The 16,444-nt window shown below is 43.4% G+C and overlaps 1 protein-coding gene across 11 annotated transcripts in view; it reads left to right on the plus strand.

Moving 5' to 3' along the window:
• Positions 1–16,444, plus strand: part of gphnb (gephyrin b) — a 74,305-nt gene that overhangs the window by 31,868 nt on the left and 25,993 nt on the right. For all 11 annotated transcript variants that reach the window (XM_069515062.1, XM_069515066.1, XM_069515064.1 and 8 more), the window contains exons 4-8: positions 83–175; positions 3,615–3,709; positions 3,914–3,980; positions 8,345–8,617; positions 10,114–10,248. In XM_069515062.1, the coding sequence (XP_069371163.1) occupies positions 83–175; positions 3,615–3,709; positions 3,914–3,980; positions 8,345–8,617; positions 10,114–10,248 (663 nt within the window). The remainder of the gene's footprint in view (positions 1–82; positions 176–3,614; positions 3,710–3,913; positions 3,981–8,344; positions 8,618–10,113; positions 10,249–16,444) is intronic.

Consider the following 16,444-nt stretch of genomic DNA (forward strand, 5'->3'; position numbering starts at 1 on the left):
GTATCCGTCTGTATTTCTGTTGTCTGATGTCGGTAATTACAGTTAACCGTGTGTGTGTGTGTGTGTGTGTGTCCACCAACAGGAGACTCTGGTGGACTGGTGCGATGAAAAGGAACTTAACCTCATCCTAACCACTGGTGGCACAGGCTTCGCCCCGAGAGACGTCACGCCAGAGGTGGGTTCACATGTTTCTTTTATTTTCTTCTGAAAGAAAATGAACTAGCTCAGTGACAATGTGTCTGTGGGATTTTGAAATGTCTTCTTTCTTATATTGCTCCAATATCTGAAGAACCAATTGTAGAAAATAGCTCAAATGCATTTATATATTTGAAAAGTACTGACCAAATATCAACTTGAGCACCACACGTCATTTTTCCTCTTATGTGCCTGATGTTCGGGGCATCTGTCAGTTTGCTTTGAACCAGGTCACTAAAGTGTTTGCTCTAAAGATTTCATTTGAAAGTTGATTTTAGATATAGCCAGGTTACGTAGGAACAAACAAGGACAACGTGGGGTGAAGTGTTTTTGCCGAGAGGTCACCTGAGGGGAAGTTGATCCACTGCCATAGAAATATGATGACGGCCAAAGTAAAACGTAGGAGTTCCTCTGTGTCTGAGAGGGAAAGACTGTAGAAAGGTAGATCTCTCCTGTTGCTCTCTGAGCGTTATTCAGAGAACCTCAGCGTGTTTTTGCTGATTACAAATGTGTGTTGCAGCGCTGATTAACACAGGTTGTAATTAGCCCCTTGGTCACATGGGAAATAAAGAGGCACAAGTGAAATCCTTATCAACTCACGTTTTTGAAAAACGGGATTGCATTGCAAGCAATTCAGAGATAATGGGAGGCAGGTCTCAGGTTGCAGGTTATTTGTGTGCGTTTCATATTTAGCTCCCAGATTGAAGAGTGTTTTAAAAGATGAACTCACTGTAAAGGTTCGTAATCGGACAAACATCAGTGTGATAGGAACTCCCAAAAAAACGTTTGGTTCACGTCCCACTGACTAACATAGACGAGGCAGGGTTAATGACCTAGCTGCAGCCAGCCAACAGGGGGCGTTCAAGATGAAAGTGTCATGTCGGCCATCTTTATATATGTTCAATGGGTTGTGCACACGCGTTTCAATATCAAGGGAAACTTTAAGGTAAAATTTAAAAAATGACGATTACATTAAACCAATTAATTGTTGTTGCAGGCTTCACAAAGCAAACCTCTGTGTAAATATTAGTTTTGTCTTTTTCTTCACCTATCTCCTCACATACCTTTAGATTGAAGGATTAGAAGAAGCTCTCTTTGGATTTACACTGCTCCACTTCTGTTACATGCACTTGTTCTCTCTTACACACACACACACTCACACATGCAAGCAATTTGGCAGAGGATGAGCTGTGGTTCTCAGCAGTATCATTGGTCCTCATCAATCATGGTAGACAGCAGCAACCTTCCTGGAAGGGGGAAGACACGTACACACTGTAGTCACTGATAACACCTGATATCTGATCCAACCCTGTGTGCTGGAGACAGTGATATCTCACCGTCTGTCTCCTCTGTTCGTCTGTTCAGGACACAGACGACTGTATTCTGTGTAGATGAAAGCAGGAGACAAACCCATATGTCCGTCTTCTCGTGGAAAAAGTATTTTTTTATGATATCATGTGGAAACGTAATCGCTAAATCCCTTTGCTTTCACTTTTTGTTTTTCTGTTAGAGTAAGTGCTATATGTTATTGTAATTTTCAATGCAACCATTCATGAATGAACCACATCTCAATGATCAGAAGGCTGAAAAATCCTTATCTGACCTGTTCCTGGCCTTCGTGTGGATCCAGGAGTTTTTTTAGATTGAGCGTTTGTCAACATTTTCATTGATTTTTCAGAGAGTTCTTCATGGATCTTGTTAAAAAGATATGTTTAGGGGACTGATATTTATGAATGAATTTGTGAATTTGGTTCTGATCCAAATAAAAATCTGGTCTAGTGAATTAATATGTATGTGCTCTACTGAGTGCCTTTCTAATCTTTCATTGCAAACGTGTTCTGTGTTTTGATTGGACGCTAAACCTACAATAAGGGGCTACAGAGCTTCCAGTTGCACGCTCGGTTAATTGCTTTCCGCATGCGACTGCATTGATTTCTGGCGATTAGCACAAGACGCATGATTAAGAATAATTTCCCCTCTATAAATAAGAGGGAATTTTCAAGGGATGCATTTAATCAAGGCACTGATCTACACTGAGCTACATGGAAGGGATATGATTGGTCAGAGTCTGTTACATCTCAACACCTCATCAAGTCCTTCTCTTGCCCCCCCCACCCCCCCACCCCACCCCCCCCGGCCCCTCCATAGACACACACACACACACACACACACACACACACACACACACACACACACACACACACACACACACATGTAATAAAGAAAAAACCTCACCCAATTCTTCCTTACCATATTTCCCAAATCATACATCTTGCACAATCCATCATTCACGCGTGCCAACTCATCTCCCTCTTCTTCTAGTCACTGACTTTATATGATGTATGATGAGCTATAAATCCAGGCTCACACCTCCCTCCCTCCCGGTCCCTCTTTCTCTCTTTTTTCTATCTCACCCCTCCCTGGTCCCACCCACACTCTTTCCCTTCTCCTCACTATCTCTCTCTCTCCTCCTTCTCCTCTCCTGAGTCCAAACCCACGATGCTCATCAGCGGCTCCTCTGCTTTGAAGTCTTTTCTCCCCCCTCTCCCTCGCTAATGGTGCGTTTTTGAAGTGTCACTCAACTCAAGGGCGCCCAACACACACACCCAGCTGAAGGAGAAGGCGCTGTGTCTTCCCTGCGTCCGCCAGGAGCGCCGACGTCAACTGCAGTCCATCAAACAGATGCACTCACACGCAAAGAAATACGCTTGTTGCACCTGTTTCTGCAAAAGCACCGAAACTAAAGACATCAACATCTCTGTAAACCACTTGATATGAAATCTCAAAATTTTGTAAATTCATATTTTTTGCACAAAATAATAAGCAAGCGGTCGTCCATAAAAGCTCAAACTGTTTAGGACGAACTTATTCATCATAAGGTTGTTAAATTGCACGGATTGCCCAAGAAAGAGACATATTCCTGTATTGATTACAAAGACTGAGTCAATCTTGATTGCTAATGGGAGGAGGAAGGAGGAGACGGGTCAGATAAGGATTTTCCAGTCACTTGAGGCGTGAATTGTGCAAAATGAATTGTTAATCATTATTTGAAGGGCTGTCCTGGTGTTATAAGTCAGGGCATGTTGTTGGAACCGTGGTACTTACATTTCCTGGTTATCCACATGATGTCCACAGTTTTACTTCTCCACCTACACCAGTATTTATACATACAATCTTTATTTTAAGGTTCCTTGTTGTGTTTAGCTGCATTGTTGCACTGTATCTACATTTTATGTTTGAAATATATTTAAACTTTTATTTCATAATATTTAAACTTTTATTTCATGAAATTAACAATGTGTGAAAGACAAAACTCCGGAGTATGTTCAGATCCAATTGCGGGGACATCCTCTGGAGGTCATGCCTGAAGAAAGCTTTAGACTTTTACTACTCTCTCTCTCTTTCTCTCTTCTCTCTAGGCCACTAAAGAGGTGATAGAGCGCGAGGCTCCAGGGATGTCTCTGGCGATGCTGATGGGTTCCCTCAATGTCACACCACTAGGCATGCTTTCCAGGTCCGTCACACAATCGCTCATACAACACAATCAAAACACGTACATTATTTTAGTTTGATTTATCTCTGACGGCCTTTATGATGACATGGACATTGAGACCTAAGTGAGACAAATACACACAAAAAATACACAAAACGAACTTGTTGCAGTAACACTTTCCTCAGCTGCATTGTTTTAAACGCCCCGTGTGTTTGCGTGTTGCAGACCTGTGTGTGGTATCCGAGGGAAGACGCTCATCATCAACTTACCAGGAAGCAAGAAAGGCTCCCAGGTAGGAAACACTACAAACAGCTGGTAACAACAGCTTCCTCCTGTGGATGTTGGTGTTCGGTGAAGTGGATCCTGCACTGCAATGTGTTTGTGTGACATAATGATGGATACATAATTATAATATGTATTTAAACAGCACTTTTCAAGCACAAAGAACTTTCCAAGTAAAAAAAAGAGTCGAAATTCAAATCAGAAATCCATGAAAGCCCCCTTAAAGATGAAGTGTGTAATGATTTTTCATTAAAATGTCTAAAATCAATTAGATCGATGTTAGATATATTTTTTGACTTGTAACTTACATTATCCAAAACATGTACAAGGATGTTCAAACCCAGAGAAATCCCCGAACTGATTCAAGGTAACGGGACGTGTCTTTGTCCGTCTCTGCTTTAACTCCAAAGACGTATGCAAAGGAAAAACTTACTGAGCCAATTAGCTAGCTCGTGTTTTTTGCTTCCACTTTCATTTGCGTTTGCTGCGTAACGTGAATAAAACTTTACATAACAACTCCCATGATTTTAGTATTATTTTTATTGAGAGACACCTACTGGTCAAAGTGACGTATTGTATGTTTAAAGGACCATCAAATAGTTATGTGATTCACACAAACACACCTTTGGGTTGGGGGTTTGATTTCTGACATGTGTCCTCAAGCGAGACACTAAACCCCATAAGCCCCTGATGTGTTGTACCATGCTGTCATTTCTGTGTGAATGTGCGAGTGTGTTCACTTTGTGTGTGCGAGCTTGTTTGTGTATGGCAGCACAGTGTAAACATGCCTATACCGTATATGTGTGTGCATGTTGGTGCGTGCGCGTGCTGTCTCTGTATCCCACTCCATCTGTCTCCCTCTCTGCTGCGCTGACCTGCACATCTGTCTCTGTCTCGTTACGCACCCGCTTCTCTCCTGATCGATTTTAGTATTTCTTTTTAATCAATTATGCCACCTCTTCCCCATCTGCTGCCATGTTAGTGTCTCCCTCATCAACCCCCAGTTAAAGTTAACGGCACAAGCTGCCCACTGCAGGCTTTTATTACAATGATCTCCTGTCATAAAGATAACGGGGGATGTCCGCCGGAACCAGCCAGAAGACGTCAGAGTGTCGGCGTTAAATCTTTTAGTTGCACTTTAGCTTCATTTATACTTAAGATAGAGTTTGATCATTCTTTTGTATTTAGTTTACCTTAAATATCTAATGTGTGTTTCCTGTTTCATTTTGTCCTCATTGGAAAGTGAGGAGATGATTTAAGAGGCAGCGGTCTTGAAAATCTCCAGGGAATGCTTCCATCGTGACATTAAATAAAACATATGTGCTCTGAATATGTAGATGTTTTCATGAATAAAACCTGTACATTTACCGACTGCTTTGACAAGACAAACATGTTTAGACTGGTCGCTTCCCCGGCGATTTCAGCCTCATACTTTAAGCCATTTTCAGGACTCAGAGGAAAAAATGAATGGTTTAAACTTTAAACAACAAAAGAACGAGATGCTGTGACTTTTTATCAAGGTCATGCTCATATGACCCTGTATCCTACATTTCCCATAATGCCACCCACATCTGTAGTCCTCAAATTTGGTACAAGTGTTCAGCTGGATTCATAGATGAACTGATTTTGGTATTTGGCAGACCAAGTTAAAAGGTCAGGGTGACGGCGGCCTCACAAAACATGTGTTTGGCCTCTTGAACATGATCCTTGAGGGAATTACTTCACATTTTGACCAGTTGTCAGTTGGACCCGAAGATGAACTGATTAGATTTCAGTGGTCGGAGGTCACAGTGACCTCATATGAGTCTGGGAGAGAGATGTCCAGTATGTGGACTGAAACCTCCCTGGTTGGTGGAGGCATCAGGGCGCTAATTCTACTTTGCAAGCTGCAATTTCACCCGACAAAAGTGCCGCTGCACCATCTCTCAGTTTCGTGGTAACAGTTTTTTCATGCGATGATGACTTCATCCACCTGCAGCGCTGATATTTACCTGTGGGGAAGACATTTCTACCCACTGTGCTGACATTTCTGCACACTGCAGTGACATTTCTGTCTGCTGGGACAGATACGTTCTCACAGACAGTGAAAAGGCACAGCAGCTGATTGCAGTTTCAACCTGTTGACACTTGGTGATATATGATCACTTATCAAATTTACACTGCTGTGCACATGGATTGTGATCATAGTCTTGTTTCAGGCTCTAGGATTCTATTAAAGACTGGTTGGTGGAGGCCTGCAACTGCAGGGCCGTATTCTAGTTTTTTGTCTACTGTCCTTGTTTCTGCTTTTCTCTCGTTTCTCCTTCTCTCCTCTTCACTCTTTATGGTCTGTCCCACATTGTCTTTTCAATCTCTCAATGAACCTTTGTCCCTTTTAATCTCTCCATCTCCTCTTCCCTGTCTCTCTCCCTCTTTCTTCCTTTCTGTCATCCTCTCTGCAAACCTCCCCTCTGAACAGCAGCGCCCCCCCCCCCCCATCTCCATCCCTCTCTCTTGCTTGTGTTTCTCATGTGCTGGCAGTAGATCCAGGGATTCTGCTCTTTAGTGTTTTTGACAGTTACTCTCCTGCAGGACAAAACGGAGAATAAGAACAGCGGAAAAAAAGCACTCCTGACGTACCTAAAAATTTTGCCCAGCACTCAATGAAAGAACAAAAAGGGAAAGGAGGAATGTCTCCAGGCTCTTGACACCATCCTCACTCCGCTCTTCAGCCTGACCCACCCAGCCCTCCTTTTCACATCTCTCAGAAACTCAAAAAAAAGCCTCTCAGATGTGGGCTTCAAACACACGAGGAGGAGGCATAAACAGGCTCCTGTGTTGCTGAGGGGTTCGAGCTGTGTTTGTGTGTGACGGAGTGGCATGGGGGTTCGAGAGGGAAAAGGTTAGCTTGCGGCTACACAGCAGGGCTGGCGGGCTCGTGTGGCTGACTGCTGAGATTAACCCATTCAACCTTTTTTCATCTGAAGAGCACTCCTGCCCTCCTTCCTGGGTTTTTCCTGCGGATGATGCTATCCCAGCGAGGCGCGCATCCTAGTGGGCTTGAAATTCTGTCAAATCAAGGTTAACATCGCCGTATTTAATCTCGCCTGTGATATGCACACGTTCTTTTTTTTTTTTTTTAAAGCACATGGAGTTAGGAGGGAGGTTGCTCCAAAAAGCCAGCGTAGATACTGTAAAGCGTTGGGGGGTGATTAATAATGCAGCCTCTCAATGCTTAAAATACACAGGAAGATAAATAATTTCACAGATTAGCTCTTGTCTTGGGAGCGAGGAGAATGGAGCGTTTAGCATAGCCGAGGAGCCCACAGGCACACTGACACACAGAGAGACACCGCAGAGGAAAACACCGATGGAGGGAGGGAGGAAGAGGGAGAAGGATTGTATACATGTGGCCAGAGGGAGGCGCTGTAATCTGCTGTCTCAACCAGGGTCATGCACCAGTATAGCTGCACAGAAATGAGCAGACTGTTGAATTCATTGTACAATATCATGCATTTGTTTGTTTTATTTACATGATGCTGTTTCTTGTTAATCTGAGTTTGTGTCTTCCTCCATGTTTAATCCGTGAAATCAGGATAATCTACAACTCAACAAGTTGCTTCCTTTTATTTTTTCTTTTTTTTGCACTGATTTTTCACATTAAAAGTCTGTGACCGATGCTTAACTCTGATTTGGAAAAAAGATTTAAAAAAATTATCGAGCAACGTTCCTTAACTGGCCTTTTTTATCATGGATGTTTTACCCCTGTCTGTTTATGTCTTGGCTGGTTTGTATGATCCCAAGCAGTATTACACAAAAACTATTAAATGGATCACAATGAAACCTGGTGGAAGGATGTGATATGGGTCAGGGAAGAACCTCTCAAACTTTGGCATGGATCAGGATCAGGACGCGTTTCCAGGAATACAGCTACTGCTGTGACAAATAGACCAAACTCTGTTTAGAATTCCTTATATTTTAACGATTCCTCACTGAATATCGGAGATAAACGCTGGTTTTTAATGACTTCTAAGTCTTTTTAATTGATCTACAGTTCAGCATTACTCTTGAACTAGCTGGACCTGATTCTGACAATTACAGCTGCGACTATCAGTCAGTCCCACTCTTCTCACAGGAGATCGTACCCACTCACCAAAGTTACTAAGTGAAGAACAGACATTCAGGGTGAGGAGTGAATGTGAGAGGAAACTTTCTGCCTATTCTGAGTCACTGAACCATCAAACTCATTTAGAAGCTGCTGCTTTAAAGTTAAAACATTTGCATAGTGTTGCTTTAAGTTAAATCAGAGACGGTTCAGGAGCCTGTTTCTTCTTCTGGGCTGCAACTGACCACTGTGTCTTTATACTAATCATCTTTTTCCATGCTCCATTCCAGGAATGCTTCCAGTTCATCCTGCCGGCGTTGCCGCACGCCATCGACCTCCTGCGTGACGCGGTGGTGAAGGTAAAGGAGGCGGCCGATGAGCTGGAAGACTTGCCGTCGCCACCGCCGCCCCTCTCGCCGCCGCCCAACAGTTCGCCACGCCGTCAGACGGAGGACAAAGGTGTGCAGTGCGAGGACGAGGACGAGGAGAAGAAGGACAGCGGCGTAGCATCCACCGAGGACAGCTCCTCCTCCCACATCACCGCCGCATCCATCGCAGCCAAGGTACGTGGACGGGCTAGAGGAGAGGAGAGGAGAGGAGAGTTTTCATACATGTGACGTCATCCATCATCTCCACATGTTCATTCATACAGTACAAGCATGTGTTAGTATACCCTAGTTACCATTGAGGGCTTCTAGCTGTGTGCAGTTTACAGACCAGGTCGACCAATGAGATGAGCTCAATGTAGATTTGGGAGCTGCTTTAAAGGAAATACAGTGTGTTTCATGAATCCTGGCTGTGTCACAATTAGACATAAAATACAAAGATTAAATTGCTTGTTTGATCTCTGGCAGGTGTTTCTGCTGTGCCTGTCAATGCTTAACAACATGAAGCACTATAGGTTAGATGTTCATTCACTCTTTGTGCCTCAGTACGACAGGAGGATAAATGTGTTTATTAGATGTGTCATCACGGTTTGAAGTATTCGGGTTCTATTGTTTAAGTATCAAAACCGCCTTGTATTAAAACAAAGGTTTACTTTGATCAAGACATAGTGATGTTTGAAAAAAGCCACAGGTGGCACCTTTAAAATATTAATTTACAGTTTTTCCACCCATGTCTTAATAAAGAAAAAATGTCTCTGTCACTGTTTCCTGCTGTACTGAACTATACTGTCCAAAGCAGGAAGTACACAGGACAGAGTATATACACATGTATATATATATATGAATGAGATATTTCTGTAGTCTTAAAATGTACAGTATGAGTTGTGTAGTTTTAATTCAACAAATGAGGAACAAGAACAGCAAAGTCCTGTTCTCAAACTGAAAGACCACGCTCTGAAATAAAGATAGGGGGGGAAATCGGACGTGGGGCTGACCTCGTTGCTCCTTTATATCCTATATACAAATATATAGACTTTTAAAACCCTCACTCTAGCCACCTTAAGTGGGAACTCAGCTTTCTTTTAGATTGTGTTCCTCTGGTCTAATCTTTGCCAGAAGTTAGAATCTGTGTAAAAGTAATATCGATGAACCCTGATTAAAAAGTTTTCGGATCGTTTTCTATCCGTAAAACATGTGGAGACGACACTTCCTGTTGATAGAAAAGTAGAAAAGAGAGTAAACCTATGGTTTAACATATCACTCCTGCATCTGTGTGTGTGTGTGTGTCTGCTCTGTCCACTTACATGTAACATCATACCCATCACCCCATCCTGCCCAGTCTGCAGCCAGGAACTGCTCTGAGGCTCTGTTGTCAGGGTAACCTCCCACCTCATTGTCCAATCACAGATGGATGCTGGTAAGACTCAGCACCCCCCCCCACAAAAATCTCAACATCATGATTTGTCATCACCGCGTCATAATTTGTGTTTCATTTGCATCTACGTCATGTATCAGAGATGATGGAATATTTGTGAGTGTGTGTCTGTGCTGGAAGTTTGTTGTGTTGTACTGTAATTTTTTCTGGATCTTCAACATTGCTATATGTGTGGTTATGATGTGTGTGCGTGTGTGTGCGTGTGTGTGCGTGTGTGTGTGTGTGTGTGTGATGTTAGATCCCAGACTCCATTATCTCGCGGGGTGTGCAGGTGTTGCCCAGGGATACAGCCTCTCTCAGCACCACGCCCTCGGAGTCGCCCCGAGCTCAGGCCACCTCCCGCCTCTCCACGGCTTCCTGTCCCACGCCCAAAGTGAGTTTGTGCACTAAACACTCAAACACAGTTTTGTCTCTGTTGTACTTATATCCCTTGTGAGGACAATATTTAATTCCCAAACCCTGACCTCCATCTTTTGAACGCTTTCTGGAAACACTCTCTTATTCAGTGGTACCCAACCTGGTTACAAGGAAACATCTTATCGGATGCCAGAGGATTTATCCTATAAAAACTGTTAATACTAAATTATACATTTCCAAACAAACTGAAACGTATGAGACAACATTAGCGTCTCTTAAAATATAGCATTGGGGATTAATAAGCACAATAAACTTAAACATAATTTGAGAAGTTAAATTTAAACCTTTTTTTAAATTCAGAAAATATTTAAGATCTTTTATGTATTTATCTTTGTTTGATGTTGAAATTAACAACTCGCATGTCCAACTATGCAGCGAGAACTGGGACTCAAATATCATGTTGTATTTTCCCTTGCTCAGGATTTTTATTCTTGCAATTTTACACGTGTTTTTCTACTTATAACCCTAATTGTAATACATACTATCTCATACACAATTGCTAAACCACGTCCCTACTTGTTCAGAGACTTGCACTTCACACACTCTGTCCTGTTTTCTTTCAGTGTCTCAACTTTGCAAAGTGTATGTTTTGTGTTCGTTTCAATGTGTTTTATACGTAAAACCTCTGTTGTTTGTGTGTGAGTGTGTGTATTCGTGTGTTTCTGGAGACAGCAGGTTGTGGGTCTAATGCTTGGACGCCTGCAGTATAATTCCCCAGGTTTAATTCAACACATTGTAATGATTGACCGGCATCAATGGGACACTTCGACATTTTCAGTCCACTTGTCTTCCTCCTTCTAAATTTGTCTCGGAGCTCAGTTTCTGTCACCTGAACGCAGCACATGTCGAGACCTCTCTGGTTAGTCTGGGGCGTGACTGTCATGACGACTGCAAACTTGTTTCCAACTTGTTCAAGATAAAAATGACAAAATACAACTATCTGAAATGTCCAGCTGTGTTTTAACTCATCTCTCCTGCAGGTTTTTAAAATGCCGAATGGCGTCGACTCTCTCTCTCTCCTCTCTCTCAGTCTCCCTTCCTGTTTCTCTCTCACCTCATCTATGTCACGTCTCCATGTGTCTCCCGGACAGCAGGCAGGTGCCATGGGAATATATGTGAGGGGGTTTCCATGGAAACAGAGGGATGGGATGTTGATGGTGGAGGGAGGGCGGGTGCACGGGTGGGTCATGCGACAGAGGAAGCAGCCAGAAGAGAAGAGATGCTCTCTCTCTCTTTCTTTCTTTCTCTCTCTCTCTCTCTCTATCTCTCTCTCTCTCTGTAGAGCAGGGAGAGGTCAGTGCTGGAGAGAGATGCTCACTCCTGGCAGCACTGGAGCAGTCAGGTTGTCTGTCCGTCCCATTCTTCTCTACACGATATCTCGAGAACACCATGACAGATTTACTTTAAATTTGGTTTGAAAGTCCCTGTGACCTCGCGAAACCTTTTTTTAACCTTGTGTTATCTCAAGAACGCCTTGAGAGAATCTTTTAAATTTGGCACAAGTGTTCACTTTGACTCCCGGATACTCGATTTCAGTGGTCAAAGGTCACCACCTCATAGGTCTGTTGTGTTGTTTCTACCTTTTGCCTCTGCACCATGCTGGCCACCGAGCCTTTGCAACGATTGAAATTCATTCCACTGATCATGTTTGGAGAGCCTCAGACTTAGCCAAGGCATTTGTGACCTCAGCTGAGCCGCTATAGCTGTAAATAATTAGACATCAGGGAGCGCTGCTGCTGCTGCTGCTGCTGCTGCTGCTGCTGCTGCTGCTGCTGCTGCTGCTGCTGCTGGGTCCATTGATGCAGTGAGGTAATCCTCACCCATCACTCCCTCCTTCCCTCGCCCCAACATGCAAACACCTGTCTCTTCACTGAACGCTTCCTTTGTCAATGACCCCGTTTGAGCATTGCAAGCCTGTCAAGATCACACGCCGGCCACTTTAGTCAGCGTCTGTGTGTGACTTGCTCGTTTGGACATGTGTGTCTGTGTGCGTGGCAGATAACAGACGGTTAATGGCTTTTCTAGGTATAGCTCTCAGCTTGTTTAGATTGTGTCACGGGCTGTTTCCCAGCGACAAGCTGCCATATGTTCTTTGAAATTCCCACGTTGCGAGCGGCTGCCGACATTATGTACACAATGTCCCCGGAGCCAGAGCCAGAGCAGCTCTCTTCACTGATGCATTTCATGTGCCACTGTGGGCTGCGTGTTCGTTTGTTAGCTGCGTCTTGTTGGCAGCGCTGCGTGGTGGCGGTGAGAGGAGAAGGTGTGGAGTAGGTCTTAATCTTGTCACAGCCAGAGCTGCCGCTGAGGTTGCTTTTACAAGTGGGCCCGACGCCACGGCTCACAGAGCAAAGCGTGAGCGAGGAGACGCTCTTCTGCCAAACAGAAAACATGCGTAAATAAACACGGGTCATGTATCAGCACTTCCAACTCAAGCAGCATTTGTCAGGTTTGTCACGTGTGGGTGTGAGATAGACTTTAGGTGAATGGCATGTGTGTTAAGCAAAGATTCAGAAACTGAATGTGTATTTTGCACATATGTAAATGTATGTGTATTTACTTTATAGGTTTTTTATTAAGAATAAAACCTGAATGTGCCTCTGCAACACAACGTATGTCCACAGACACACACACAATATTAAAATTGGAGGCTCAAAAACATCCTCAAGGGAAAAAGTGTCTGTCTCACTCTCTCTCTTGCGCGCGCGCGCACACACACATGCAAACAAACACACACACGCAAACACACACACAGCCCACAAATGCAAGCAGATACAAAAGGATTACAAACTGAGCTGCTCGACAACCATTCATGTAACCAGATTTTCTTCCTCTGTCACACTGTCTCCTACTTGTACTTGCACACACAACCAAGTACACACACACACATGCATGCATACATACACTAGACACAGGGAGGGTAGTTGTGCCCTTCCACTCCTGTGAGCATTTAGTGCAGTTATGTAATGGTGAGTTTGGATTAATGAAGCATATGGGAGATGCGGCGGTGACTCAGACGACGGTTGACTGTGTGTGTGTCTGTGTGTGTGTGTCTGTGCATGTGAACGTGTGTCTGTGTGTTTCACTGGAGCAGTATTGGTTAGAATTTTTCTTGTTTGAGACATAACCGCAAAAACCTACTACTGCATGTTCTCTGCTTCATATTATGACACTGTCCAACAATTTGAGTTCACTGTAAAATGTAGGATTATTTAAAAAAAACTCTAAACATAATTTCTGCTTCTGTATTTTAAATGAATAATGGATATGCACCTTTTTACATGCCGTGCAATTTACGTGCCATTTAAAACCTCTAGCGAGCCTCACGTGATTCATAATTTTTGATGAAATCAGTCAGTACTCGTAATTTAGGGTTGGAGTTCCTGGAATAAAGTTAGTTTTGGTTAAAGTCAAAATGGAGGTAAAGTTACGCACTGTAGTCTGAGAGGGGGCTGCTCCCTTTAAATTACATTTTTGTATTTGTCAACCTTGGTTTTATTCTTCAGTGGGGGCGGCTCTTTATGTTCTCTTTTGGCTGGGAACTGTTTTTTTGTTTTTTAAAGTTTTTTTATACAGTTTATCAAAAAAACGTCCTTTTTAGTCAGTTCAGTCAATGACGATTCAAATCTACAAAATGATGACGCTCCAGAATTCGGCCTGCTGCTCTCCCCTCTCTGTCACCAGGTCTTCACCTTGATGCATCTGCAAGTGCGATCATCACTTACCCTCGCTGTACTGTACACTGTTCCAAACAGCCCATCAACTTGACTGATGCTGGCATTTATTTTGATTAAACAATCTGCTGCTCTCACTTTCATGGTGCCTTTGCACAAACTCTCTCAGGTGCAGGCTGCGGTGCACCTAGAGGACGCTGCCGCACTTTGCAATGATCCTATTTTTTTTTTTTTTTTTTTTGATGAATGGCTTGATGTATGGCTTTGGAGCAGAGGCCAAGGCTTATGGAAATCACCCCCTTCTTCTCTGCTGAAGTGTGGGAACTGAGTCAGAGTGTAATTCAGCTCACGCCACATCTTTGACCTTCACCGCGAACGTATTGCCTTTCTGGTCACTGCCGCAAGACAAAACAAATCCGTGTTAATATGCACACGTGTGCAAACAGTCAGGCTCATACATAAATTTACACATATTACACTTAAATAGAAACAGGATTTTTCAGACCATGAGGGGGAGGAGACACTGTTTTATTGTCAGTACATACAGATTTGCCTTGTTTCTTAAACTAAAGTGAGAAAGAGAAAATTTGTTAATAACCTGTTAGTTCTTAGCTGATATCAGTCATTTTCCAACCCATGCATTATCTATACTGCATATCCTATGAGGGACGTGACAGGGGAATTGAACCAATCCTAGCTGACATTGGACAAGAGGTGGTGTACACCCTGGAAAGGTCACAAGTGTATAAAGACAAACAACCATTCATACTCAGATTATCAGTCTTTTTTTTTAATTCATTCTTTAGATAAAATAAAATGCCAAACACAAAGTCCCAGAACCCAAGACAGCCTACTAAAATGTACTTTATTTTCCCGATCAAGATAGTTAATGTACCATCATGCTGAATTGAAAATTTGAGATGCTATAATTAGGAAACTTTTTATATTTTTGGTCTTGGTTTAAACGATTATTGGACGGACTAATTAATTCAACAATCATTCTCTGATGTGGTCAACCTCAGCGAACCTGGTTCCGTGTCACAATCCCACAGTTTATTTTAATACTTGCATCGTTATTTGTTTGGCTCATTTGGATTCACATTGCTTCGTCAGAAAAAAGGAAGCTTGGATGGTGAATAGTCAGCAGTCAAAACAAATATGATGGTCATGCTGTGTGGGGGGAAAAAAATGTCCGTGGCGTTGGGCCCAGGCCTGATCTGTACACGGTCCCAGTATCATCACTTGCAAATGAGCTGTGACAGAGGATCATTGACGGGGTGAAGTGATCAGACAAAGGCAGATGAATGATTTATGTCCAGGCTGTATGAGTAAGCGCCTTTCCAACGTCAAGTGAAGCGGCTGTGATGAGACAGATCAGTCATCTCCGTACATCAGCTTCTCCTCCTGTAACCCAGTGCATGCATTTGTGTGTGTGTGTGTGTGTGTGTGTGTGTGTCTTTTCATTCTCTTTCATGAAATTAAATCTTGGGTTCGTAATCATGGAAAAGTTAGCAAGATTTCCTCTGGACTATATGAAACGATTGTTCTGGATTTGTTAAACTCATGCGAGGACCATAGACACCAACTTTTTTTCTTCTTTATTTATCGATGGCTGCTGACATGGAGTCGACTTTTAAACAAAATAGATAAAAAGTGTTTGTGTGACCGGATTCCTTTGTTGGTCAGTTTATAGCAGAGGACACGGACGCCTGGTGCAGTGTGACGCTCCACCACTGTTTTACAGCTTGTGTCGTCATTCCTCCGAGGTTTTATTCCCCTGTGGAAACGATAGATAGCACTTGTTATATGCCTTCGTGTCCTATTGGAATTATTCACACTGGGTTTCACCCGACACTACTGACACTGTGTGTGTGTGTGTGTGTGTGTGTGAGGCACTAGATATGTGTTATTGTCCTCCTCCGGTGCAGTAACGCTCATAAAAAGTGCCTCTTCGTCTGCTGGAGATGTGGAGGATTTATGATGGAGTGAGTGAGAAAGAAAGGCGAGATGGAGAAAAGGAACAGAGAGTGGGAGGGAGCGAAAGCAAGAGAGAAGAGGAATGGAGAGCTAATGAGTTAGAAAGGACAACGGACTGAGTGGGAGGTGGGGAAGGGGAGAAGGATAGAAATGAAAACGAGGGAAATGCACACAGAGGGAGCAGAGGACAGTTTTGCGAGCAGGGCCAATGTGGGACGGTCCCTCTCAGTCTGTTTGTCCTTCTGTATCCATCTGTCCGTCCCTGAGGGCCTTCAGCCTCCCTGACCCCCGACTCCATCATCTCAAATGAATAGGTAAATGACTCCAGTGAGGAGGGAAGAAGTGACAGAGAGTGAGGGAGAAAGAATCACATCCGTCTCCTTCCTCAGCAGAAACGCTCGTGGGAAACACACAGACACGTGCGCACACACACAGCAGACCTCAGTCATGCGTGTGTGATTTAGCGCAGCACACGGCACCGTATGTGCGACTATATACTCT

The sequence above is a fragment of the Paralichthys olivaceus genome, chromosome 19, assembly GCF_024713975.1.
Source record: "Paralichthys olivaceus isolate ysfri-2021 chromosome 19, ASM2471397v2, whole genome shotgun sequence".
Lineage (NCBI taxonomy): Eukaryota > Metazoa > Chordata > Actinopteri > Pleuronectiformes > Paralichthyidae > Paralichthys > Paralichthys olivaceus.